The following is a 25,521-nucleotide window of genomic DNA, read 5'->3' as shown; positions in this document are numbered from 1 at the left end:
CCAAGCAGAGAAGGGCAGGGGAGACTCACTAGCAAAGAGCAGGATTTGACTAGAACTGGGAAGGCTCAAGAATGGCACCAGGAAAATCATTAAGAGACAAATTGGGCCATATCAGTAAAATAGTTTTAATTTTAAAATAGTCATCGATGTGAAAACTTCCCAAAGCTGGGAGTAACAGTCTAGAGCCAAGGTCGGGAGGGGGCCAGGCCTCACCTAGAGCCCAGCTTGAGGCCCCTGAATCCCTCCCTCTCCTCCCTTCCAGAGGGAGGATGGACACAGCTGAGGCGAGCCCTGAGTGAGTCCTCTCCCTCATCCCCCAAGGGCCCCTTGAAGGCAACAGCTCGTGCAGAGGACTTGAGGGGAGAGGAAAACAGGCAGAAAATAGAAATTAGAGGTTAATCGTCCCCGACGACGTCCCCCTCCCGACCCCGGGGGGGGGGGGGGAACCACAAAAAATAAAACTTGCGGGTACGAAAGGGGGATGGAAGATGAACACTGATACGATAGACCCCTCCGTGGCCCAGAACAGCCCAACTTGGGCCAACCGGAAGAAAGGTCTTAGGCCCCAGCTGCATGTTACCCTTGGGGAATAAATACTCCAAGAAAAGGGAAAAGCCATGAGACAAGCTGGTGCCAGTCACAGGCAGCGCAGCTACAAGGCCTGGCATGGCCCACCTGACACCACTGCACAGGGAGCAGAGCAGAAGGGGCAGGAGGGCGACGGGGGGGGGGGGGGGGCTAGTTGAGCAGGTTGCCCTGCTCTTGGGCCTGGGTCAGGCTGTCCTTGCGGTGAAGGTGGTGCACCCCCATCCTCTTGGGGCTGCGCTGGGGGCGGCTGGAGCTGGGGAGTGCCCAGGCCCTGCCGTCAGTGTGAGAAGTGACAGGCCCCTGATCTGTGCCATTATCACCGGGCAGCAGACTCTGGCGTTCTTCCTCAGGGCTGATGGGCAGGTTCAGCTCTTCTTCCTCCTCCCTGGGAAGGCCAGAATCAGCTTCTGTTGGCAGCAAAAGCCCACTCTCGCCAGGTGGGGAAGAAGGCGCCAGAACCTCCTCATCTCTGTCAGCGGGGCTAAGAGCAAAGTGGCGCTGCAGGTCAGGGAGGGCATCACGTCCAAAGGCTGTGCGCTGGGCCACGGCGGCTGGGGGTGGAGTGCGGTCCACAAATGCCCGCTGCCAGCTGGCTAGCAGGTCCTCCTCAGAGCTGGCAGAACTGGCCGGGGCACTGAGTGCTGGGGGGACAGGGCTGGGCTCGTGGCGGGGGGAGGTCTGGGCTGAGGCAGGGCTGCTGGGCACTGGGCTGGGGCGGGCCCGCTCACCGCCCTCCTCCACCAGGCTCAGGGAAATGGCCTGGCGGGTGGCGTAAGTGCAGTTGGGCAGGGGGCTGTTGCGGGGGATTCGCACCTTATCCTCAGAGAACTCGATTACCTTGCGGCCAGGATACAGCGGGTGTGGTGGAGATGGGGTGGGGTAGGGGCTCAGCTTCTCAAAGGCTGGCAGGGGCAACTCCTCCTCTGGGGAGCCCCCAGCAGTGCCCAGGGAGCGGCATTCCCCATTGGGTTGTGAGGTGGGGCTGCCAGGGGCTGGGGGACTGGCTGGGTCACCCGGGCCCCCCCCACTCATGTCCACGTGCACAAAGACATCCTCGGCCAAGGGGCGCCCGGCACTGCCTGACTGGGCTGAGTTGAGCAGTAGAGACTCTGGCTTCTCTAACACCCGGGCAATGACCGAGGTGGGTACCACAGCCCCTGGCATCAGGCTAGGGGCGGGGCCCGGGCTGGCAGCCTCTTGACCACTGTGCAGATGTTTCCGAACCATGTCCTGTAGCTCACAGGGCAGCTGGGGAAAAAGAGTGGGAGAAGGGAAGAGAGACATGAACGATCCCAACCTCAGAGCAAAAATAACGACCGGCACGTACAAGCACCACTGCGCGCTCAGCACTGTGATCTTCCGGCCCCTCGGCATGCCAGGGTATAGCCTCATTTCACAAATAAACTGAGGCTCCGCAGGGGTGAAGTAACTTGCAGCTTTTGATGAACACAGCCAGCATCTGATCCCAGAACTGGTGCTAAGGCCCACATGCCCTCAAACGTCCATCTCCCTGCATCTCAGCAGTGGCTTCTGCCCAAACCAGACAAGTTTGAGGACCTGTACTGGCCAGCAGCCTCATGAGTCCCTCCACTCCTTCTACAGACCCTATCAACCTTGGGCCTGAAGCTCTGGAGTCTAGCGCTTGCCCCTTGGGGTAAAGGGATCAGCTGGGCCTCATCCTCTCTCGATATTCTTATGACTGATACCCTGGCCAACCCCACCTTCCCGCATGGGATCCCGAAATTGAGTGCCTCTCTCCCTGCCTCTGTTCCAGAAATACCAGCAGGGCCAGCCCCCAGTCCCAGTGACTATCTCTTGACAGCACACGGAACACCGACCAGTGGCAGAGTTGACTGGCTTGAGAGGAGCCATGCAGACGAGGGCAGGGCAAAGCAGAAAGGAGGAGTCAAGGCAGGAGGATAGAGGGAGGTGTGAAAACTCAAGTCAGAGGAGTCCTGAGAAGGCAGGACTAGCGCTGGCAGGGGGGTGGGGGGGTTCTGCTCACATCGGCGAACTTGTGGTTGCGGAAGTGGGACTTGTTGCACTTGAGGAGCTGCACAGCCAGGTTGCAGTCCAGCCGGTACCGCTCCTACAGGTACAGGCAAGGGTCAGAGGCCGGCCCCGCCCCAGGCAAGCAGGGCCTGGGCCAGGGCAAAGCCAGGGACACGGGAGGGGTTCCCCCCGCCATACATTGAGCTCCTCCAGCTTGTTGATGGTGTTCTTGGCGTCCAGCAGCTTGTTGGTCAGCTCCACGATCTCCCAGTCCAGCGTCTTCCTGTCCATCTCCGCTTTCTTGATCTGAGGCACAAAACGTGTGTGAACCCCGCCCTCACCCCAGCCGGCCTTCCTCCCCTCCACTTCCTCCCGACCCAGAGACACAGGAAGCCACAGGTGCTGGGGCAGCCAAGGCGGACGAAGTAGACAGACGGTGGACAGACAGAAGAAGACCAGCCACCTCTCCTGTTCTCCGGGCTGGCTGTGGGGTAGGGGCTTTCTGGATATAACCTGCTGCCACCTGGGCCCAGGAGAGAGGCAAGAGCTGCCCCTCAAGGGGCTCTACACAGGAGGCAAAGCAGCTGGACTAGAGAAGTAAGTGTGCAAACCCAGGGACTGAAGCCTACGTGTGGAGCTGCTTCCAGGCTCAGGCCAGGAAGAGGGAGGGGTGGGGCTGGGAGGCAGCTGGGGGCGCCTGTGAGATTATCTAGTTGAGCCAGGAGGGAGAGGCAGGCTCAGCAGCGGCCTTCTGATCTTCAGTTCAGGGACTGGCTCTACGGCCCCCCCTCCCCCCTCAATGGCTTGGGCTTGTTGCCACTGCAGCGGAGAAGCTGTGAGTGTTCAGTGGTGACATCAACCGGTTCCTCTGCCAGAGCCAAGGAGGGAGGCACTGTACCGAATGGGCCTCACGTAAGGAAGAGGAAAGCAGTGGGCAGAGGGACAGGGAAGGGGCCCCGGCAACCCCAGAGCTCATCTGAGGAGAAGGCCAGGGCAAGGGAGAAAACACACAAACTCAGACGCAACTGCAAAGATCCAGCTGTGGCTAAGAGAGGCCTGACAGGAGAGGGCGGCGGCGGCGGCGGCAGCATGAGGGGAAGACGGGAGAGAAGAGAAACAGTGTGAGCACTAAGACAGTCCTGACGCGCACAGCACACTGCGGTCCCCTCCCCGCCGCCGTCCCAACCCCTTCCCCAAGCCCCAGTGGCATTTCCCCAGCAAGTCCCAGCCCCCTGCTCTGCTATGAGCACAGTGCCAGCGAAACTGCACCCCCAACCCCGGACAGATTACCAGTGTGTGCAGCTTGTCCTCCAGCTCCTGGTTGGTCCTCTGGGAAGCCGTGTAGCTGTTCTGAAGCCTGTGGAGGAACACAAGGCAGACCCCTGGGTCAAGATCTGCTCTTCAGACCCTGCTCGCTCAGCCCCTCCTTGATAGGGGATCTTGGGCAGGCTGTTCTCCCCAAACCGCAGTTTCCCCATCAGAATCGGATGATCTCAGAGGCCTCTTCCAGCTAAAATCCTATGAATGGTGGGGGCTGCATGCAGGTGTGTCCTGGCCCCTCCTTTCCACACCTGCGGAACTTGTCCTTAAATTTGTCCAGCTCCTCGCGGCTCTGGCCCAGCTCCAGCTCCAAGCAGTCCTGCCCGATCTCCAGCTCGCGCTCCAGGGCCTCGGTGCGCCTGGTGGCTGAGGCCAGGCGCCGGCGGAGCTCCTCGTTCTCCTGCTGCAACAGCCTGGCGGGGTGAGGGGGCAAGGGCAGAGGAGCATCAGAGGTAGACGGACCAGCCCTGGAACCCCAGCCTGGACTCAGGAAGGAAGGAGTAGGGATGACATGAACACAGGCAACTGGGGACAGGGGACTCCTTGAGACTGAGCCTGAGTCTGGGGCAGCATATCCCATAGGCCTGCTGGCCCTGAGAACACAGCCTGGCTTGGGGGCAGGGGCGGGAAGCAGAGGGGATGGTAGAATCCACTCCCACCCGGAAGAAGAATGAGAAGACAGAACTGGTGTGAGGCGTGAAAGTTCCCAGTCTGTCTCTGGTTACAGCCCAAGCCAGCCGGCCACCAAGCCCTCCAGCTCCAGTTTCCCCACTGCACAATCAGGCTACTCCATTATTAATCTCCTGGAAATCCAGCCCAGCACTGCCCTCCTCTCCAAAGGCCTCACGTGGCTGACAGAAAAGGCTGCAGGGAGGCAGCTGGCACAAGAGAGCCAGGAGCTGGGGGAAGGCTCTTTGGCAAGAGCAGGCCTCCAGAGCACCTTGGTTCCAGGTTCTCTTGGAGCCATGGAACAAAAACTCTTTCCGGAAGGAATATCCATATCCAGCCTCCTCTCAGAGCCCTTTATGGCTCCACACCAACCTTTACTTCTACCTAATCCAATGAAACCCCGACTATACCAACAGGCTTGCCTGGCGCTAAGAGGGAAGTGCTGAGGCAAAGCAGGGCAGGCTCTCAGGCAGCAGATACTCACTTCATCCTCTCTGCATCGGTCAGGGGCTCCTGTGCACAAAAGAACAGAAGCCTGAGGCTCAGCCCTAGACCACTGACCCACCCTGCTTGCCCATCCTCCAAAGAGACCTGGAAAGGGCCATGTCTAAAGCCCAAACAATCTCACAAAGTGGGCCCTGTAGAGATGGAGGCAATCCAGTATCACCTGGATGAGCCTAGACTACTCTCTGCCATGCCAATGAGAAGGTTCAAGAACCCCTTCCGACCTTCACCCTTAACCCACACCACTTCCAACCCCCCTCATAACTTTAGAGCAGGCTACAAATGAGTCCTGGTACCCACGCCATATCTCCCAGGGATAAAGAGAGCCTCTCAACTGTTCACTGGGCTCCCCGTGGGCCCTACAGGCATGGCAGAGACATTCCAGAGAAGTGAAAAAGTCAGGCAAGCTACAGTAGGGTTCTGAGCTCTAACAAAGCCCTCTCGGCCCTGGAGGAAGTGGGGGCAGAATCAGGCCCTTACAGAGGCCCCAGAGGAACAAGTACATAGATGAAGGACAGCCTTTGGGCCAAGCCTGACTGAGAGGAGTAAAGAGTCTCATCCTTATCCGGCTTTTTACCTCCTGCCCCATCCTCCCCAAGCCCCCACACTGGTTACGGCCCAAGAGCCAGAGCTCAGCCAGCCACAGAGCAGGGAAATGTCAAGCAGCCCACTCTAAATGGAGCTGACTGCCGCAGAATGCCAATTCCAGGCAGGAAAATGAGGGGGTGGCCCAGACCATGGACTTTGAAGCTAATGACACCTGGATCTGATCCTATTCTGCCACACTCTGCTTACATTAGCCTTGCTGAGCCTCAGCGTCCTCATCCACAAAACCAAGGGAATGCCCACTGGGTGGCATCTAGCACAATACCTGGCCTTTTTATTTAATGTTCCCTGAACTGAAAACAGGCAAGTCACAGCATTCCTGACCTGAATCTGACCAAAGCGGGCCATGGTACGCCTGATGTATGTATGTATGATGATCTCTCAAGTTCTGTGAATGTGCTCAACATGCTGCAACAGGGTAGAAACACAGTAGCAAGGGACCTAAACTGCAAGCTCCTTTCCTCCTGAGAGTAAGCTGAATGAGGGAGGCCTATTTGGACAATGTTTTACAGTTGCCTGAAGAAGGCCTCCTAAGAACCTAACAACAGTTCCTGGCTGGGAGCATGTATTTAACAAATGTTGGCCAAACAAGGCAGAGCTGGAGGAAGGGCCAGGACTTCCGGGGGCAGCAAAGAACAGCTGGTCTGTGGGGAAGAAGCCGGAGCACGACCTCCTCCACAGAGACCCAGCCTCCAGCAAGTTAGGACCCCTCAGTCCGGTGGGCTGCCTCTTGCAGGAAGAATGATACTGCCTGGGATCATTTCTGTTGAGCCATGAAGACGCTGGGTTCCCTGACATGTGGACATGTACTCACAGCTGTCCCCTATAAGCCTACATTGCCCCCACCAGCAGTGCTGCAGCTAGGAGACCCCAAACATGTACCAGCAATGCCACACCCACACCCCAACTTGGGGGACTAGAATCTCCTCAGGTGGGAGAAGTCAATCAGACACCCAGCCTCAAGGGCCTGCATCTGGCAGCCAGGGCAGGAGTACTAGTCTTCTGACCTCCTGCTCCAGCCGGGATCCAGGAACCTCCAGCCGCAACTCCCGATGCTCAGGTGGGGCCTTACGGTACGGTTTCTTAGCAGGGGCTGCGCTGGTCATCCTGGGAGGTGAGGGCTCCTCAACCTGCTGAGGGGAAGCAAGGGAGGGGAAGGCTCAGAGACATGGGCAAGAGGCCCCCAGACTGAGGAAAAAAGGACAGTAAAAGGGACATGTGTAGGAGCCACCAGGCAGGCAGACAGGCCTGGACCACTGCCGGGATCATTAGAAACCTGGACTTTGGTATCTCAATGCCCAAGGGTCAGGGGAGTGCTGGAGGCGACAAGGGCCCAATGCGCCAGGTGGGTGGGAAAGGCAGGGCCTAGGTTCTGGGCACCAGGAAGAGCGGATTATGGTCTAGGAGTGGGACAGTATATCTAAGAATGGCCCACCACTCACCTTTGTGGGCTTATAAAAAAATGCCTCAGAGAGAAAAACTGTTCCCTATGAGTCGGTTTCCCCAACTATAAACTGGGGATGAGGAGAGCACCAATTTCATACACCTTCTGTGAAGATTACATAAAACACTAACCTTTTTTACAGTTACCTGGCATTTAGGAAACATTCGTGTTAGCTCAAAAAAACCAAAACAAAACAAAACACACCAGTAACCAGAAAGTGAGGGTTTGAGGGTACTCCTCCAACCCAGTTTCCTCAGTGGGGTCTCTAAGCTTATAAGCCCTGAAGGCCAATCCTCTCTGGCCTCCACCGTTCTCTTTTCACCAGCCCCCACCAAGAGAGGCCACCTGCCTGCCCCCTTACCTGCCAGCCTCCCAGGAAGGGAGCCCTGGGGGTGGGGGTGGGGAGCAGGTCTCACAGGGACATACCGTCTGATCGTCGGCAGCTCTCTCTGTTCCGCTGTCCCAGAGTTAGCCCTCGGCTCTCTGCATCCCACGGCCCCTCCACTTCCTCTGGCCAACAGCTCCTGAAACCGGAGAAGAGAAGAAAGTGGAAACCAGGTGTCAGCTGCGTGTCTGTCAGGGCCACGGACTGACCTACCCAGTCCAGGACTTGGAAGGCCCCCCAGGAAGAGCCAGGCAGAAAAGTCATGGACCAGGAGTTCTGGAAAAAGGAGAGGAAGCGGGAGAGGACTGGAAGCACTGGGCTCCTTTCCCCGTGAAAGCACTGTCACAGGCCCACACAAGACACATGTGTGTCTTGTATGTGCTCGTGGTCTCTGCTGACCACATCCTTGATTTGGGAATAGGTCTGGCCCTGTTCTGTCCCGATCCTACCCCACACCTGTCCTGTTCATCTCTCAGGCTTCTCAGAGTCTGGAAACTAAGAGATTTGGGGAGCATGGCTTGCAGAAGAGAACACCAGGAAAAAGCCTAGCAGAGACCAAGAAGATGTGGGGGAAACTTCCTAGCAATGTTCCCAGGAGCCCAAAGACTGCTTCTGTGTGTAACGGTGGTAAACAGACTTTGCAACCAGGGAGGGGAGGTCGAGGAGAAAAAATTCTGAAAAAGCAGCAGAGCAATGATTGAGCAATCTCAACGGGGGAGATTTTGGTGTCCCACACCCCATCTCACTTGCCCCCTCCCCCTCCCAGATACCTGGCAATGTCTGAATAGCTGTCACAATGGTGTGGGTGCTAATGGCATCTAGTGGGTAGAGGCCAGGGATGCTGCTAAACATCCGGTAACACAAAGAACAACCCCCCATGATGAAGAATTCTCAGCACACAGGGTTGACAGTGCCCAGGCTGAGAAGCTCTGGGGCAGAAAGCCCAACTCTGGGGAGGTGAGACACAGGGCTCCAGGCTATGCTGCTTCTGACACACTGTGTGGCCCCAGCTAAGTCCCTCACTGGTTTCTCTTCCACACAGAGGTGGCTAGACTGAGTGACCCGTGAGGTCCTGTCCAGGTTCGTGGGAGCACTGAGCTGAGCCCTGCGCCTACCTGTAATAAGCGGGGCCACAGCACGGGGGCAGCAGCCACCACAGGGACCAACGGAGGCAGTAACCTCAGGTGGCCTTCTGGGCATAAACAATCTTCCCGCCACCATTCACATAAATAGAGCTGGGGGCTGAGGGAAGCCTTGCGGGCTAAAGCATGTGTTCCTGCTGTCGGGACATGCCCTGGCCCCAACTCCTGTCACATTCCAACAGAGCCCGAGGCAGGAAGAACAGTGGGGGTAGGGAGGGCGGGGAAGCAGGAGTGGCCTCCCTTCTCTGTCTGGGCAGCCTGGTCTCTCCCTTGGGGTTCTGGGGGGAGCTGGGGCATGGCAGCAGGCACGAGCCGCCAACCTCCACCCCTTTGATGGTGAGGCGGACATGTCCCCACAGGGCACAAGCAGCGTGCTGTGTCGGGCTGACTCCCTGCACAGGAATCCGGGCGGGCCCAAAAGGACAGCACATTCCTGGGGTGTGGGGGAGCAAACAAGACACCCCCGCAGGTTCCCTGGGGCCCCTCCTGAGGGCCCCAGGGTGGGAGCTCCTATGGCCTGAGGGAGAGGCCCAGAAAGTCGCAAGCCATCCTGGATACCTGGGTGCTGATACTCAGGGAGCCTAAGTGTGGGGACATGAGTTAGAAAAGGACAGCCAGAAACACAGAGTAAGAGATACAGTAGCCAAGAACCTCTGCAAAATCCAGGGAGGGAGACTCTAGAGTTGGGCCTGCTCCCTTCCTCATCTGCATCCCCATCAGCTGCAGGCCACGTTGTGGGCCCCCTCGATTCTCAGCCTCTTCTTTTCTTCCTTAGCCCTATTCATACCAATACCCACACTGGCCTCTAGGCACCAGGACACCTGACTGGGTGGCAGGCGGGCAGGCAGGAAGCAAACTGACGCACTCATGTATCTGGGGATCTTCCCTGGAAGGAGGGAGGCCTTCACTCCACAGCCCACAAGCCCTAGCTCTACTTGTCACACATCCTGGCTCATCTTGACCTCAAGTCCCCACTCCTGGGCCCCACAGCACACACTCCCAGGGCTTTCCCAGCTGGATAACCTGGCTTGCTGAGGGAACAGACAGTGTGGAAGTGGCTGGCAGGGAGACAGGGAGACAGGGAGCACCGCAATCACCCATGCTCCAGGATGAGTGGTGCCAGCGATGGCAGGCAGTTCTCTCTCCCGGCCAGAGCCTGCTCTCTCCATACACAGCAGAGACACAAGAAAGGGAGCCACTCCCAACTGGGGAAGCAGAAGGCAATGCCCACCAGGGAAACAGTCTGCTAGGGAGCCTGCGGTGTCCCAAACACAAGCCCACGAAGGAGAGTCTGTCTCACTCCCTGCCCCATGTCCATAAATACCAGTACGTGTTGGGGCCCACAGCAGCAGGGGGTAGGGGTGGGGGTGGGACGATTCCATCACTGAACAGGAACGCAACAGGGCTGACAGGCCACTGTCCTTGACTGGAGTGTGGCAGGGAAGGACAGACCCTAGAGTGAGAGCAACACCAGGTGCACTGGAGAACAAAGCAAGAAGCAGCTGGACACCAGGCTCACAGCCAGGGGAAGATAAAAGGTGGGCTGCAAGATAGCAGGGCAGTCCCGCCAGGAAGACCCAGCTACCGGTCTCGGCCTCCAGTGGTCACATCTCCTTCACCCAAAGATTCCCATCTTGCCTTGGAGTGTTTCAGCCCAAACAGGATTTCCCAATCCCACGTCAAGAAGAGGAAGTCCCCAGGGAAAGTAGCCAGATAATTCGGAATGAGATATGGGCCACCATAAGCAAGCAAGCAGCCTTTGGGGTCTCTTGGCCTCTGGCTGCTGGCCTGGTTCCAGGGCACCTCCAAGAAAATGGTCTTTTGGAAAGTCTAGAAACTGACCGAGAAGAATCCCACTCCCAACCCTCACCCCAAACCACCTGAGCTTCAAAGAAGTGGGGACAGAGGACTCAGGACGTAGGGCTACCAGGTCATGGGCTGGGTTTGCACTACAAGAACAGCTGTGCACCAGGAGAAAGGCTGAGGCCTAGGTTAAAACCTCTGGCTGACCCAGTGTGGTCTGGGGCTCCTCTGGCACTGCTGAGGGAGACACCCACGGCAGCAGTGGGAAGGGAAAGCTGCTCTCCTCATACCCCGCCCCGCCTAGCCCTGCCTAGCCCCGCCTCCCCCTTCCTCCTCTGCATAGCATTCATTCTTCACTCACTCAACTCAGTTCAGATAGACTCAGCCTGGCTCTGCTGGGGTGGAAAGGGGGGTGGATAGCTTCCTAATTGCCATGTTGCAATCTGCCAGTCAGTGCGGCCGCCTGTTGCCGCCTGCCCTGTGTTAAATACCTTCTCCCTGATTACAGCCCATGGGGCACGATTAGCTGCCTCCTGAGAACAAAGTCTACTTTCATTAGAAATGGGACTCAGCACGCACAGCAAACCTGCACTGTGAACCCACTGAACAGCTGAGCAGAGAGCGTAGTCAGGGGCAGATATAAGGAGAAACGTGTGCCAGACTCTGGCTGAGCGGTATCCTTTAATCAAAGGGCAAAAAAATCTGCCAAGCATCACTCTTTAAGTCAGGAGATGGGACTCACACCTGTGCCCTTTCATGGGTAAGTGCCCATATGTGACCTGGGCTTCCACCATGGTTAGGAGTCACCGCTGCTGGAGATGGAGTAGGATAAGGAAAAACCTTTAGCATCCTGATTTTCTCCAAACCATATCCTTACTCCACTCTCTGCCAACACCCAGAGTAGGCAACAGCAAGAAGGTTCAAGCCCAAGAGCCAAAGACACCCTCTCACTTCCTTCTGCCATCCTTTCTGCGGGTCTGCCCAGGGCAAAGTCAAAGGTGCAGGAGAGGAAGGGAGGTCCGAGCACCCAGCTTTCTCCCTACTGAGGGAGACAGGAGTGAAACCAAAATGGGTGGGGCTCTTTGGCTTTTCAAACTTGAGCCTGCCCCCGTGGACATCTAATCCAGCTCCCCCAAGTTCTGCACTGCTACCTCCCTCCACCCTCCCCAGTTCACTTGCCCTGCCCTTGAGAGACCAACCGCCTCCCCTGCTCCCCACATCACCCACACTCTCTGTAAGAAATTATGGCCCCAACAGTTTATCTGGGCTCAGACCATTTCCTAACCTACTGATACTCCTTTCTACTCACAGCTGTCACTGACTCAAGCAAATGAGGGACCATCAGAGAGAGGCCACACAGCACCACTAAAAACATTAAAATTCTTCATAATTCACCTGAAGAAGTCAAACAGAATCACTCATTAGCAATCACTACTGCTTTTAGAATAAAAGGAAACTGGCCCTTTTCCAGAACACTCAGCTGTGTTCTATACTGCCTTAATTCCCATGGAACCCAGCAGGATACAAATAAGTAATAAAAATAAACACAGGACCTTCCTAAAGCCCCTCATCAATGGCTACAACATGAATGTCTGATCACACAGGGACTAGTGTCTCCTCCATAGGAATCGCCCTCAGCTATAAGCCCTGGATATAGAGTCTCTGAACTCTGTAGGCCTGGAGGAAACTGCACCTCTGGGGGCAGGACACACTCCAGCCATACAAGTCTGGCTGCTTCTTGAGCCTCTGAAATTCAGGGTCTGCATCCAACTGAAGCCCAAGAAACACAAACCCCCACCTGCAAGGGTCAGCCCTGTACCCAGGTGACTGAGCAGAGGCCCTGGGGATCGCTCGCAAGGGCTCTCCCGCCCCATTAACACAGCCCCTCCCGACTTTGGCTGTCAGTCCCTCAGATCCCACCAAAGCTGGCTGGGTTCAGCCCTCTCCACATTGACCCCTGGGTGCCCCTCCTGCTTGCTACCAGCCCCCAGTTTCCGGCATGCAGCTGTTCCTGAGGTACATGAGCAAAGCCCTCAGCAATCCTGGGCGCGTGGCAGGCAAGCAGCCAGCAGAGCATGGGGTGGGGCCTGGGCAGGCTCCGCTCTGGGCCGATGACTAGGCTGGGAGATGCCAGTCTGTGCCCAGACCAGCCCTGCTGCCCCTCCAACAGCCATGCCTGCCACCTTTCTGGGCAAGTACAACCTCACCCTCTTGGGACAAGCTGCCTGCAGCCCTGACCTGGCCCTCTGCCTGCTCTTAGCAGAATCGACAGACAGGTTTTTAAAAACCAAAATGGGTGGGAATTATTCTGCCCCAGAGTAATCCTGAGGACTCCAAACTACCGCCGGGGACCTGTAAAGAGCTCACCTGGCTCCCACCTGAGTAAATACCTCAAGTCTATCCAGCTGGTGTCTCATTCAAGCAAACACCTGACAGAACAAAGGGGCTGAAGACAACAGTTGATGATGATCCAAGCAACCTCCCCTAAATAAAGGGAGGGCCAAAAAGTCCCCAAGATCAACCAGCACTTGACAGCAGTCCCCAAGCCCTCACCTCAGGAAAGGCAATGTAAGGGGTGGTCCTGAACCAGCCTTCTGCTCCAGGCCCCTTTTGTTTTCCCGGTCAGCCCAGACACCAGGCACCCCTCCAGCTTGCTCCTCCCTACTCAGGGTCCCTACACATCTGTGCAACACCTATACCCTCTCCCGTTTACATATTCCCACCTCATACTCACAGGAAGCTCCCTGCTTCTCCCCCCTGAGCCAAGGGAAACAGAGCCTACCCAGAGGGCCTTCGGATCCCAAGTTCCCCCACCCAGTTTACCCCGTACTGCTCTGCCTCCAGAGGCTGCAGCCAGAGAGCCCATCTAAGAAGCTACCTGTGCAGAACACCAGAGACCCCCGAGCACTCAGTCTTCCTGCTATCCCCAGAGCCCCCTTCTTTCCAAACCTGGAAGGCAATCTGGTGGGAACTTCCCCATGGCAAGCTGTTCGCCAGTCTCCCAGCCTGAGGCCAAGGCTTCTCCCAGGCCCACTGTGGAGTCCAAAGCCAGGTCCCGCCCGTCGTGGCTAAGGCGCCCTTCCAGCCCTTCTTGGCTAAAGTCCACCTGAAGTTCCACATGTGAAAGGCAGTGGGGAGCCTGACTCCACCCACTCCACCTGCCGGAGCAACGGACACCACGAGCTACATCTCAGGTGGGTACCTGGTTCTGGGCTCCAGCTTTTAGTCCTAAGTAGCTTCACTCAAGGCCCTGGGAATTTCCCACAGCCAGACCGCGGTTTTCCTCAACAACAACCTTAAGGAGAACCTTGCAACTGACCCTAAATTATTATCCCAGGGTGAGACTAATGGGGACACCATTCAATCTTCCCCTTTTGACAAAGGGAAGCAACTATCTAGTCGAGAAGAAAATCCCCCTCCCACTCTAGCTCCATCTCTCTCTGAGGTGTGAAACAGAGCATGGTAACTGCGCAAGGTTCTCAAACTCCATAACGCTTAAAGCAGATTGAACAGAAACTCCAACCAATTCTGTTTTAAGGGAGAACCGGGCAATGCGGTGCTGAGGGGATCGTGAGGTGGGCAGAGGCCAGCAGGCTGGCTGGCAGGTGTCTGTGCATAGGAAAGCCCCCTCCTCTGGCCTTAGAGGGAGCATGTCCCCACCCACAGCAAGGAGACTGGGAAGATGGAGGGAACCCAGCAGTAAGGACAAGAGAGAAGAGGAGGTGGCATGAGGCAAGCCAAGGGGAGGAGGCAGCCAGGCTAGGGGGAGGAGGGGTGAGAGGCCCTGCTGGTGGTACCCCCAGGGCAGGTTAGCTGGCCCAGGTCAGACTCACAGGGTTAGTGTCTTCTCCCCAACCAGCCAGCTCTCCTGGTTAGCACGGTTAGCGACAGACTCATGGCAGACGCCCTCCAGGCACTCCATATAAACAGACAGCTTGGTTGAGAGCAGCCCAACTCCGGAGCTGCAAAGAGAGAGCAGAAGGAATGCCAAGCTGCGAGATGCCCGAGGGTACACACTGCGCTCTTCCGACAGGGGAAGCTCCTGCAGACTTACCACTAGAGCCTCGGGGGCTTTCTCCCATCTGAAAACCATGCCAGGTGGAAGTGCAGCATGCCCCCTGCCAACCAGGGAGTCCGGCTTGCTGACCCCAGGTAACAGGGCTCTCTGGTTGGTCAACAAAAAGAGAGGAGAACTGTGGTGGAAGGGGGCACTGCTGCGGGAGTGGGGGTGGGGAGCTCCCCCGTCTTGCCTTTTCCCTGGACCCGGCTGCCAGGCTGCACCACAGCTCTGAAAGCTGGGGTGTCAGAACAAAGCCAGCCCCAGCTGCAGCTGCCGCCCATCCCCTGCCTGTGCCAGCAGAGTCCACCCCACCACCTCCCACAGGCTGTGAGGAATGGGGCCGAGAGGGAACCGGCCCAGGGATCAGAGGCTGCAACAAGAACTGCATCGAAGGCACAATACAATGGGGCAGTGTATGACCCAGCCCGGAGCTGGGCCAGCCAGGGAAGGGGTGGCACACTGCCACCTTTCAGTTTCTGAAAGGGCCGGGGGGATGGCGCTTCCCAGGAAGCTGGCCCCAGAGGAACCCACAGAGCAAGGATACAGGCTATGCTGCAGCCAGGCTCCTCGGACTCCAACAGCGACTATTCTACCCGCTCAGAATGAGCAATGCCAGAGAGGCTAGTGTTCCCATCACAGAAAGCCCAGGAAACAGCAGAAAACACCTTTCCTGAAGCCTCCAATACCATCCTAGGGGAAGGGACACACCCTGGCTTAGAGATCTCAAGGAAGATGGAGCCACAGGAGTGGAATCCCCAAACCCCCACAAGATGTGACCCATGGAGCAGCAGGAGAGGAAAACTACAGCAAATGTATCAGCAAACACTGCCTGTGCTTATGGAGAAGGGCAGCATGTTGGCGAGAAAAAGCAGAAGGATTCCCCTTCTGTCTGGAAAGCCCCGCAGATGATGAGATGGCTCAGGGTAGAGGAGAACAGTGACCACCCTGGCGCTACTTATGGGCCTGGCCCTTCTCCCAAGCCCAAGTTAATCATTCCGAACTGCCTACTCCTCGGGCTCCCAGTATTACTCTGACAATAGCCCCGGAGCTCCAAAGGCCAAGGCCTTACCACAGAGGGGGAGATAACCATCTAGAAGAGAAGACAACTCTTCCTGTGGGCTCTGACCTCTTCCCTAGACCGGGAAGAATGCATGGCCATTGACAGGCTACCTTCAGAATCCTCACCCACAAATAAGACCAAAAAACATCAGCTGGGTCTGGCTTGATTTCAAAACACAGAGCAGCAAAACACCTAGGAAACCCAAAGGTCCAGAAATCAGTGACGCTCTCTGCATTGAAACAGAGGTTGAGAAATCAGGTAAGTTTACTCTCTTCCCGGCCACAGATAACACAAGAGCAAAGGGGAGAAACACACGGGAGACGGAAGTGGTGAGGCCCACGCCGCGTTTACAACCGTCCCGATTCCCACTCAAGGGCACTCCTGCCAGACTACTTCATCTCAGAATAAAAAACGACCCCTCAGATAACCAGGGTACCTGCTGTGGGGAGAACCCCTAGGAAAGATTCTCTACCCCTTCCAAGGAGCCAGCCCCAGAGGAAGGCCCAATGCTGGGAAGGAGGCTCCAACACGGGGCTGCTCAACGTGGAGGGGGGCACCCTCCTCCTGAACTTGTTAGGTGAACAGAGCAAGCTGAAGAACAGAGCATGTACCACTATTGAGTCTTGTTTATTTTACAAAAGATACATGATGAGGAATGTCTAGAAGCACACAAAAATGATCAGAAGGATACATGATAGTTCCCCGTCTCTGGGAAAGGGAGAGAGGGTCCTTTTACTTTTTCTTTTGTATATTTGTCCATATGGTTGGTGTTTTCTACAAGGACATATATTATGCTTATGGTGAAAACACAGAATTCCTAGACAAACAGGACAAACCCCTCCATCTGCCATGTGTTTTTACTATCCTGAAAACGCTTCCCCTTCCATTATATGTCCTTTGATCCTCGTGGCCTACTGAGGCCCACAGAACAAGTGGCATTCTCCTATTCTGAAGGGAAAGGACAAGTGACTTGCCCAAGACCACAGACAGAACTGGACAAGAACCCTCTGTGTCCAATCCCAGGGCAAAGATGCCTCCTCTAGAGAGCCATAGGAAAGCCATGACAAGTCTGCCCTGATGGAAATACCCTCAAAGGCTTCTGAGACTGAAGTCCCCATGGGCTTACCTGTGAAGGTGCAAAGAGGTTGAGTACCCAAAATGGTCAGCCCAGCATTCTATCCTACCGTCAGCTGAGCACCATCTAGACTGCCTCCCGCCAGGCGGCCCCGGCCCTCAGGGAGTCCCCCCTCCCACAGTTCACTGGGAAAGCACAGAAGCTCTTCACAAATAGAGTGCACGTCCTTTACAGATTCCAAGTGTTACCTCACAGACAGCCGGCACCTATGAGAGAGTACTAACAAAGAAGAGGTCCCACTCTTCCACTCACGGCCAGTCCACGAGACTCAGCCTCTTTGAAACCGAAAAGTACACAGCACAAGCCAGTCCTGCTAGCTCGCCCAATCTCCTCTCAAATCTGCCGAACATACGATGCAGCTTACCAGCCCTGCCAAGAAATGCCACACTGCAGTGTGCACTCCCACACGGAGGGACAAGGAGTTGAGCCCAAGGAAAACCCCATCCATCCCTCCACTTTCAGCTACTGGTCTCATTCTTTTGATTTGTCTCGGCATTAACAAGGTCGTAGTAGGTCCTGGCTGTGAGCGTGGAGCATACCTGGACAGAATGAGCAATACAGCCAGAAAAGCCAGCAGCTTATGGGGCATGAAAAGGAGCTTAATGAATAACAAAAAAGATGCCAGCAGCCAGACTTTTTAGAAGATAGTGATTAGCAAGAAAATATACGGGAGCGTACTTCACCTCTGCTCTTAACCTTTTCTGCTGGCTTTGGGATGTGTTATTAGACGATAAGAAGGCTAAAAAAAAAAAAAAAAGAATATAGGGCTGAAAAGGGAGACAGCTGAAGCCAAGCACCTGGATGATCATTTAACCACCTTAACTCTAGAAAATAATTAGTAATGCCATTGCTAATACTATCACCTTTTGCTTATGCAGGACCTTCCTTCCTAAGAGTTCAAAGGATTTTGCCAATCGGATCCTATCTGCTTTCTGTTTCAAAAAGGAAGAACGGGTTTGGGTCACACAATAACCAAGACTGCTCAGCACCTACTGCATAGGGCCCCAAGAAAGATCTTACCCCAAGGGGAGGAGAGACAGGTTAACAGCCATTTGGATTACAGTTTGGTATGTGCTTGGAGAGCCAGAGGAGACTCCTGGCTGGGGCAGGGGTTCAAGGACCAGACAAGAAGGCTGCCCTCCGAAAAACTCAAACACATCTTCCTCTTCTAGACTGTAAACTCACACTGGAGCACCACCTGGCATTACACAATGAAGAGGTCTAGACTTCTGGAAACACATTCCTTTGGTGTTTGTTGGGAACTGGTGCCCTAAGAACTACCCCCATTAACTACACTAAAAACAAAAAGGCAAAAAGAATGGACAGTGAACTCCCAGCTACCAGCCCTATTTTTGGGGAACATCTAAGTTAAGCCTGTTCTGTGACACAAGATCATCAAAGCCCTAAGAAAACTAGGGCCAAGAAGTCTAGCTTCCTGAATGCCTAGATGTGTTCTATCAGCTTCATCCAATATTTTTCAATCCATAAAACACCAGGGAACATGAATCCTTAAACACCCCATCCAGTCACCCACAGACTTAACTACATACAAATCTACCACCTACCCACCCCCACCTATATCCACTAAGGTCACTACCAATCTCACATAAACGTGATCCATCAAAGGAATCATTACAACACAAAACATGGGGAGAAACATCAACTGTTTTGCACAGGTTTCTCATTGATGATGTCCCCAACCTCACCTTTTATTATTGCTTCATCACAAGAAAAGAGACTCTCTCAATTTTACTCCCACCTCAAAATGCTCCTGGCTACCTGGCAGAAATCAAAAGGCTGATTCTAGCTTGAATAAAACAAAGCCTTTTCTTATCCACTGTGTTTTCCAAAATGGCATTCATTTATTCAACAAATATTGAGTATCCTTCACATGACAGGCACCATGCTACATGCTCAATACTCCTACAAAAAAGATAATGTCACCCTCATTTTATACGGGACGAGACAAAGAATCCTACCAGTTAAGCAACTTGCCTGAAGTCACACAGCTGGTAAGTGCCAGAATCAAGATTTAAACCAGGTCTGGGGCGCCTGGGTGGCGCAGTCGGTTAAGCGTCCGACTTCAGCCAGGTCACGATCTCACGGTCCGCGAGTTCGAGCCCCGCGTTGGGCTCTGGGCTGATGGCTCAGAGCCTGGAGCCTGTTTCCGATTCTGTGTCTCCCTCTCTCTCTGCCCCTCCCCCGTTCATGCTCTGTCTCTCTCTGTCCCAAAAATAAATAAACGTTGAAAAAAAAAAGATTTAAACCAGGTCTGCCTCCCTCCAAAATCAGACTCCTTCACACCCCTCACCCTCACCCCACAATCAGGGAGGGACCCTCCTCTACAGAGGGTCAGCTCAGTGAAAGAGGCCAACAAGCACCAGAGAAATCACCACACAACATGAGAAATGCCAGAACTGAGGCCTCTCACACAAAGTGCTGCTGGGGGTCAAGAGGAAGAAAGGAAAGCAGGAAGTCTTCTCACTGGAGGTTACATAGGAGCTGGTCTTGGGGGATGAGCAGAGTTTAAGAGACAGCATTACAGAGAGAGCAAAATGCACAAGCAAAGAAGAATAAAGTAAACGGATGGCCATGACAGGTCCAGGAGCAGTGGGAAATTTAGGAGCAATGACGCACAGGACAGAAGTAGAGGTGACAGCATCTCAAGCCAGAAGCTGGAGTCTGGGCCAGAGTATAAACAACCTTCCCGCATGCTGAGCTAGAGTGTGGACTTTATCCTAAACAAGGCAGAAACCATGGCATTTTTAAGGGAACAGAACATTGTTTTTCACAGGAAAATAATTCTCACAGCAGCTTGGAAGCTACAGGAGTGGAGAGAGTCTGCCCACCACATTTCATTCATTGTCTAAGCCCCACCGCATGGTAGAGCGCCTATTAAGCACCACACACTATTCTAAATGGTAGAATACAATAATGAATAAGACCTAGTACCTGTGGACAGGACACTCACAGCCCTGTAAGAGTCAGACAAGTAAACAGATAATCACAATGCAGCCTAAGTGTTAAAACACAAGCACAGAGGAAAGGCAGAAGGAGTGAGGATCCCCACACAAAGTCACATTTGTCTAGAGGACAAAGAGGTAGGTAAAGGGTGGAGGGGGAGAGCATCCCAGAAAGGCCAGCATGTGCAAAGGCCCAGAAGCTAGAGAGAACAAGTTCAGAGAGCTGTTAGGAGGCTGAATCCAGGTGAGAAACAAAGACCTGGTTTACCCAGACATCCTCAGCACTCAAAATATGGAGGTGAGAAAAAGGTGGTGAAGGGATTAGATGCAAAGATTACACATGATTAAGGGGTGTGAAGAAAGTGGCTTTAAGAATGACAAAACCAGGGGCGCCTGGGTGGCGCAGTCGGTTAAGCGTCCGACTTCAGCCAGGTCACGATCTCGCGGTCCGTGAGTTCGAGCCCCGCGTCAGGCTCTGGGCTGATGGCTCAGAGCCTGGAGCCTGTTTCCGATTCTGTGTCTCCCTCTCTCTCTGCCCCTCCCCCGTTCATGCTCTGTCTCTCTCTGTCCCAAAAATAAATAAACGTTGGAAAAAAAAAAAAAAAAAAAAAAGAATGACAAAACCAGAACAGTAAAGGCAGAGAACTGTCTCCAAATCTATCAGCCTTCACACCACAGTTCATTCATTTGCGAAAATGAGACCTGAATCCTGAAAGTCTGAGGACTTCTACCAAAACACAAAGGTGTAGGGGCACCTGGGTGGCTCAGTCAGGTAAGCGTCCCACTCTTGGTTTTGGCTCAGGTCATGGTCTCGCGGTTTCGTAAGTTCAAGGCGCACGTCAGACTCTGTGATGGCAGCACAGAGCCTGCTTGGGATTTTCTCTCTCTCCCTGGATCTCTGCCCCCCCAACTTGCGCTCTCTAGGTCTCTCTCAACATAAATAAACTTAAAACACACACACACAAAGGTGTACTCTATGGAGATTACACGTTTCAGCACGCTGTTTGCATCACAAATGGAGATAAAGTACATTCTTCTGAGATATATGGCTCCTCAGGTAATGGTGGAGGGCAACAGACACAGACAGATACTAATTCCAAACTTCATGTGCCATAACAATAGAAAAAGGTCATCTGAGGGCTGGGTCAGAATTCCCAGAAAAAGCCCTAAGTCCTGAGCCCCCAATTACCCTGAAATCTGGTCAGACTTCAGACGCGTGCCTAGTCTGATGGCAAGTTGGAGAGTCATTTACTAAAGAAAAAGATGGGCCCTGAGGGTGTGTTAAATAGACAGGACGTGACTCAGAAGGAGGGGAAGAGTGAGTCTTAAGTGCAGGGCAAAGGAAAAGCCAGTCAATCAAACCTTGGGCACACCTCTGCCCCAAGGCTACACACCAGCCTCCCACTTGGCTAAAAGGAAAGAGAGAAGCACTAGGCCAGGACCTTCCAGAACAACACAAGTTTCAGCAGAAGCACATCTGTTTTCCATTTCCCCTCAAGCTGGGGGGGAGGAGGGTGAGTATTTAAAATGCCACCTATTTTTTTTTCCTCTGTAGTTTGCTACCTGCTATTTTTAAAACAAAGATGACATCCAGATTTGTCTATGAATTTAACGCTATGGTTACTTCAACTATTCATGTCAGTAATCAAAGTCAGAAATGAGCCTTAATGTCCACACTAATACACACACACACACCCCTTTAAGGTATGCTAAGAGTGGATCCTTAGGTCAGTCTGCTCACCCAACCCAGGCCCAAGGTTTTCCAAAGGACAGTCACCAAAGCCAAATCATGAAGAGGGAGTCCAGATGTGGCTACCATGGCAAAGGGCTCCCTCACCACAGTCCCTGCACCAGTTTTTAATCTCTGGGGAGAGAGCTGTGGTGAAGAGCTCAGCATCTACAACATTTTTTAAATAACTGAAAAAAGTCTACTACAATCTAACAATCGTGACAAACAAAAGATACAAATTGCCACTGGGCATATTTAATAAATAGTTAACTTCATACCAACCCCCCCCCACCCCGCCCCCTTCAAAAGTTCAATTGCTGAAGCCAGACAGTCAAATCCTAGCTCTGCCCCTTACTAGCTGAGTGACCTTGAACAAATTAACCACTCTTCACCTCTATTTATTCATTTGTAAAATGGGGATAATGAAAGTATTTGCTTCGTAAGGTTATAAAAATTAAATTAGTTAATACATTTAAAGCACTTCCAACAGTGCCAGACACACAGAAAGTGCTCAGTAAGCACCACTATTATTACTGTTCAAATGCAAAGATAATCCTAAAGCCTCACAACTTCAAACAGGAAATCATGGGCATTTTTTTTTTAACTTTTTTTTAACGTTTTATTTATTTTTGAGACAGGGAGAGACAGAGCACGAACGGGCAAGGGTCAGAGAGAGGGAGACACAGAATCTGAAACAGGCTCCGGGCTCTGAGCCGTCAGCCCAGGGCCCGACGCGGGGCTCGAACTCACGGACCGCGAGATCATGACCTGAGCTGAAGTCGGCCGCTTAACCAACTGAGCCACCCAGGCGCCCCAAATCATGGGCATTTTAATGTCACTTTAAATAGTTTGATGAAGATGCTCTCACTACATCCAAAAGCTAAGCCCCATTTCTCTAACATCAAGACAGCAGCCCAAACCAGTACGGGGCCTCCAAAGAGAGACACTAGGTTCAATCATAAAGCAGAAGTTAGTACTGAGATCTGACCAGCGTAACAACAACAAATACGTATAGAGAGTCAGTCACTGTTCTAAATATATTAATGCATTTAGGTTAAGGTTGTTACCTTATGAGATGGGTACTCTTACCATCTCCATTTGATTGATGAGAAAGCTGAGGCATAGAGAACTATGCAATTTCTAAAGGTCACAGAGCTACAAGTGGCAAAGCCAGAATTTGAACTCGGCATTCTGGCTCCAGAGTCAGTGCTCTTAACCTCTAAGTGTGCTCACCACACTGTCCTTGCTGTTCAGTTTCCAAAGGGGCATCCATAAATTGTCCTCAGAGAAAGTTCCCAACCTTCTAGAGTCACAGCTAAATAACATCAGTTCGTCAGATACCTGAAGGTATTGAAGCTGACCTAGTGACAGTGATTTGGGTTGGTCTGTCTGTAGCAAGCCTCTTTTTTTTTGGGGGGGGGGGGAAGCAGGGAGGGAGCAGGAGGTGGTCAGTGAGGAGTCCTGGATCAAATGAGATCTGCTAACCTAATCATGCAGCAGATACCAGTCATGAAACAAGCTTCAGTAAGCTGTCCCCAATTCCGGCTTGGGCATACCCACAGGGCACGGAAGGAAGTGAGGACCATATTCACTGCACTTTGCGGCTCCAGACCCCTTCTTCCCTTTTCTCCAACCCCAAATCCACCATCTCTTAAGCCATGCTTAGTTTGGTTAGTGAAACTGATTTTTTTTTCCTAATGTGGTTTGACAGGGAGACTACAAAGGAGGAGAAGAAAGCTACCCGAAAAGTTCTACAATCCTTTCCTTCCATCACCACACTGACCCGCTCTGTAAAGCAGCTCTCGAATATCAGGGATCTCAGGGACAGAGATTGATACAATAAATATTCCCAGAGCCTTACACCAGTCAGTTTGACCCCTTACCATAAACTAATCTGGGTTTCTTCTCCCTAATCGCAACCTGGTTTTCCTTCTCCACTGACCCCACCTACCCACCAAATCCACATCCCCAAAGGAACACTAATGAGCCCTTCTTACAAAAAGAAAGATCAAAAGAAGTAGACCGCAGCAAGAATGAATTCATGAGTTGGTGACAGACCGCAATCACACTTTTTCTCATGACTCCCCCTCCCCCCAATCTGTCACCACAAATCTCTATTTCAGGTAGGATGACAAAGTGAAGATGTGATGGGGAGACTGAAAAAGACACAGGGAGCATGTAGGAAACTGCTTGTGACAGGGATGTGTTCAAGTACTTTCAGCCTGATCTCTAGGCCCCCGACCATGTTCATTTGCACAGGTGACAGCACCCAAGGCTCAAATCTACACCCAATTCTCAAAAATCACCATACAATCTAAACAGAACACTAACTTACAGACCACAGGCAAAAGGTAACCTCTATAGAAGAGAGCCCTTTTCAGATTAAATGATTCTCAGTATCACTCTGAACTCATGCATCCTGCTTGCAGGGAGCATGCCAGCCTGTCACTGGAGGCCACCTTACCCGCTCTGGGGTTGAGCTGGGGCAAGTCGCTACCTCTTCTTCTTTTCCAAGCAGGCACTGTGATTTCTTCCAGTCCCTGGGGCCCCTGAGTCTTCAGCTGAAATTGGGGCAGGTGCTATAGGAACTCTGGAAAGGCTGATCTAAGTCTGGAGAAGGGTCATCTGACTGGGTTTAGTTCCCTCCTTATCAAACCTGCCCAACATCCTCCAGGTCTCTCTTCTCCCCTTCCCCACTATCCTCCTCCACGGGAAAGACCTCTCTCCTACCGGGCAGGTACAGTCGGGCCTCGGCCACAAGCTCCAGGCTTCTTTCTTAACTCTTGGTTAAGAAATTCCCCTCCAATTCGTGACTGCTTCTTCAGGGCCTGCACACCTACTTCTTGTTCCCCGGCGCTAGACCGCTCCCCCAGGGCCGCCACTGGATCCTAGGCCCCCTCCCCTCCGCCCCTGTCTCCCTCTTTATTTCTCTCCGCCTCCACCCTTCCCCCATTCCATTTCCTCTTCTTAACCCCGGAGCTAGTGCCTCCTCCGCCCCTACTCCGCGCTAGTGTCCCTACGATCCCCCCCACTCTAGCCTCCCGGCCCAACTACTCCAACCCCACAACAAACTTTCTGCCGCTGCCCGCCGCCTTCACGCCGCCATCTTGCCGCGAGGCAGGCCGGGTAGCGGCCAAGGCCGCGGGAATCCCCACGCACTGGGCGCGGAGCGTCATCGGGGGGTGTGGCTAGGGGCGTAGCTTCGGGATGGGGAATTAGGGCACCAGGTGAAGAGGAAAGATGGGATCTCCGGAGAGTAGGGTTTGGAGGCCAGGCGGGTGGAGAAGGAAGGAGGTGTCAAGGGTAGGGCAATAGCGGGAAGGGTGAGGAAAGATTCTGATACTAAAGAAAAAAAGAGAGAAAGAGAAAAAACACAAAAATATGGTGGAAGAGTGTTAGCACTGGTTCCCCATCATCCAAAGAATGAAAGCAGCTTCTCAGTTTGCCACGCAGAGGTCCGTGTGACCCACCCTCTTCCACTTTCACCCGACTAATTTCCCACCTCTCCCAGAGACTTCAGGTTCCCAATTGTCCTGTGTTTTCAGGCCATTAAGCCCTCAAAATGTCCAAGCCCTCTCCTTCCCGTTTATAATCAGTTCTTGTGACTCCTTCAGCCCTCAACTCAAATTGTCACCACCTCTAGAAAGCCTTCCCCAGGCCCCAAGACTGGATTTGGTGCTCCTTTGGCTGGGCATCTCTAGCCACTTGCGCATAACTTCATTGCAGCTACCATATGCCATAATTATTTAAAAGGTGCATCCCTCACTAAGCTGCTGCTCCTTCAGGGCAAAAACTGTGTCTGATTGTATGTTCATATTCCCTAGCAGGTGCCTGGCACACAGTAAATGCTTAATGAATAAATAGCGTGGCGTCCTCCAATGCACTAAGCATACTCAGGGCTTTTTAGGTTTGCTGTTCCCTGTGCCTGGAATGTTCTTCCTCTAGATATTACTCCCATTAGTATCTCTGTTCAAATGTTAGTGCCTTAGAGAAGCTTTCCCTGGCCACTCTACCTAAAACAGCATCCCCAGTCACTCACCCTTACCCTGCTTTAATATTTCTTTTCACAGCACTCATTATCTGATATTTGTTTATTGACCATCTCCTGCTATAATGCAAAC

General features: G+C 53.3%; 1 protein-coding gene across 23 annotated transcripts; it reads right to left on the bottom strand.

Annotated features, from left to right (window-relative positions):
* Positions 1-111: 111 nt before the first annotated feature.
* Positions 112-24,554, bottom strand: TJAP1 (tight junction associated protein 1). 23 transcript variants are annotated; one of them, XM_045498344.1, is made up of 13 exons: positions 24,473-24,553; positions 23,865-23,961; positions 14,508-14,618; positions 14,287-14,415; positions 7,550-7,647; positions 6,687-6,812; positions 5,054-5,082; positions 4,152-4,313; positions 3,871-3,937; positions 3,607-3,636; positions 2,779-2,886; positions 2,594-2,677; positions 112-1,836 (listed from the first exon to the last, which is right to left on the bottom strand). In XM_045498344.1, exons 6-13 carry the CDS (start codon positions 6,783-6,785, stop codon positions 739-741), a joined length of 1,677 nt encoding a protein of 558 aa, XP_045354300.1. In that variant the 5' UTR covers positions 6,786-6,812; positions 7,550-7,647; positions 14,287-14,415; positions 14,508-14,618; positions 23,865-23,961; positions 24,473-24,553; the 3' UTR covers positions 112-738. The 23 variants fall into 23 exon arrangements, with proteins under 23 accessions (XP_045354300.1, XP_045354312.1, XP_045354295.1 ...); XM_045498356.1 differs by lacking the exon at positions 3,607-3,636; XM_045498339.1 differs by lacking the exon at positions 14,508-14,618.
* Between the last annotated feature and the right edge of the window lie 967 nt (positions 24,555-25,521).

Source organism: Leopardus geoffroyi, chromosome B2 (genome assembly GCF_018350155.1).
Source record: "Leopardus geoffroyi isolate Oge1 chromosome B2, O.geoffroyi_Oge1_pat1.0, whole genome shotgun sequence".
NCBI lineage: Eukaryota > Metazoa > Chordata > Mammalia > Carnivora > Felidae > Leopardus > Leopardus geoffroyi.
This window is presented reverse-complemented; position numbering and strand designations above follow the sequence as displayed.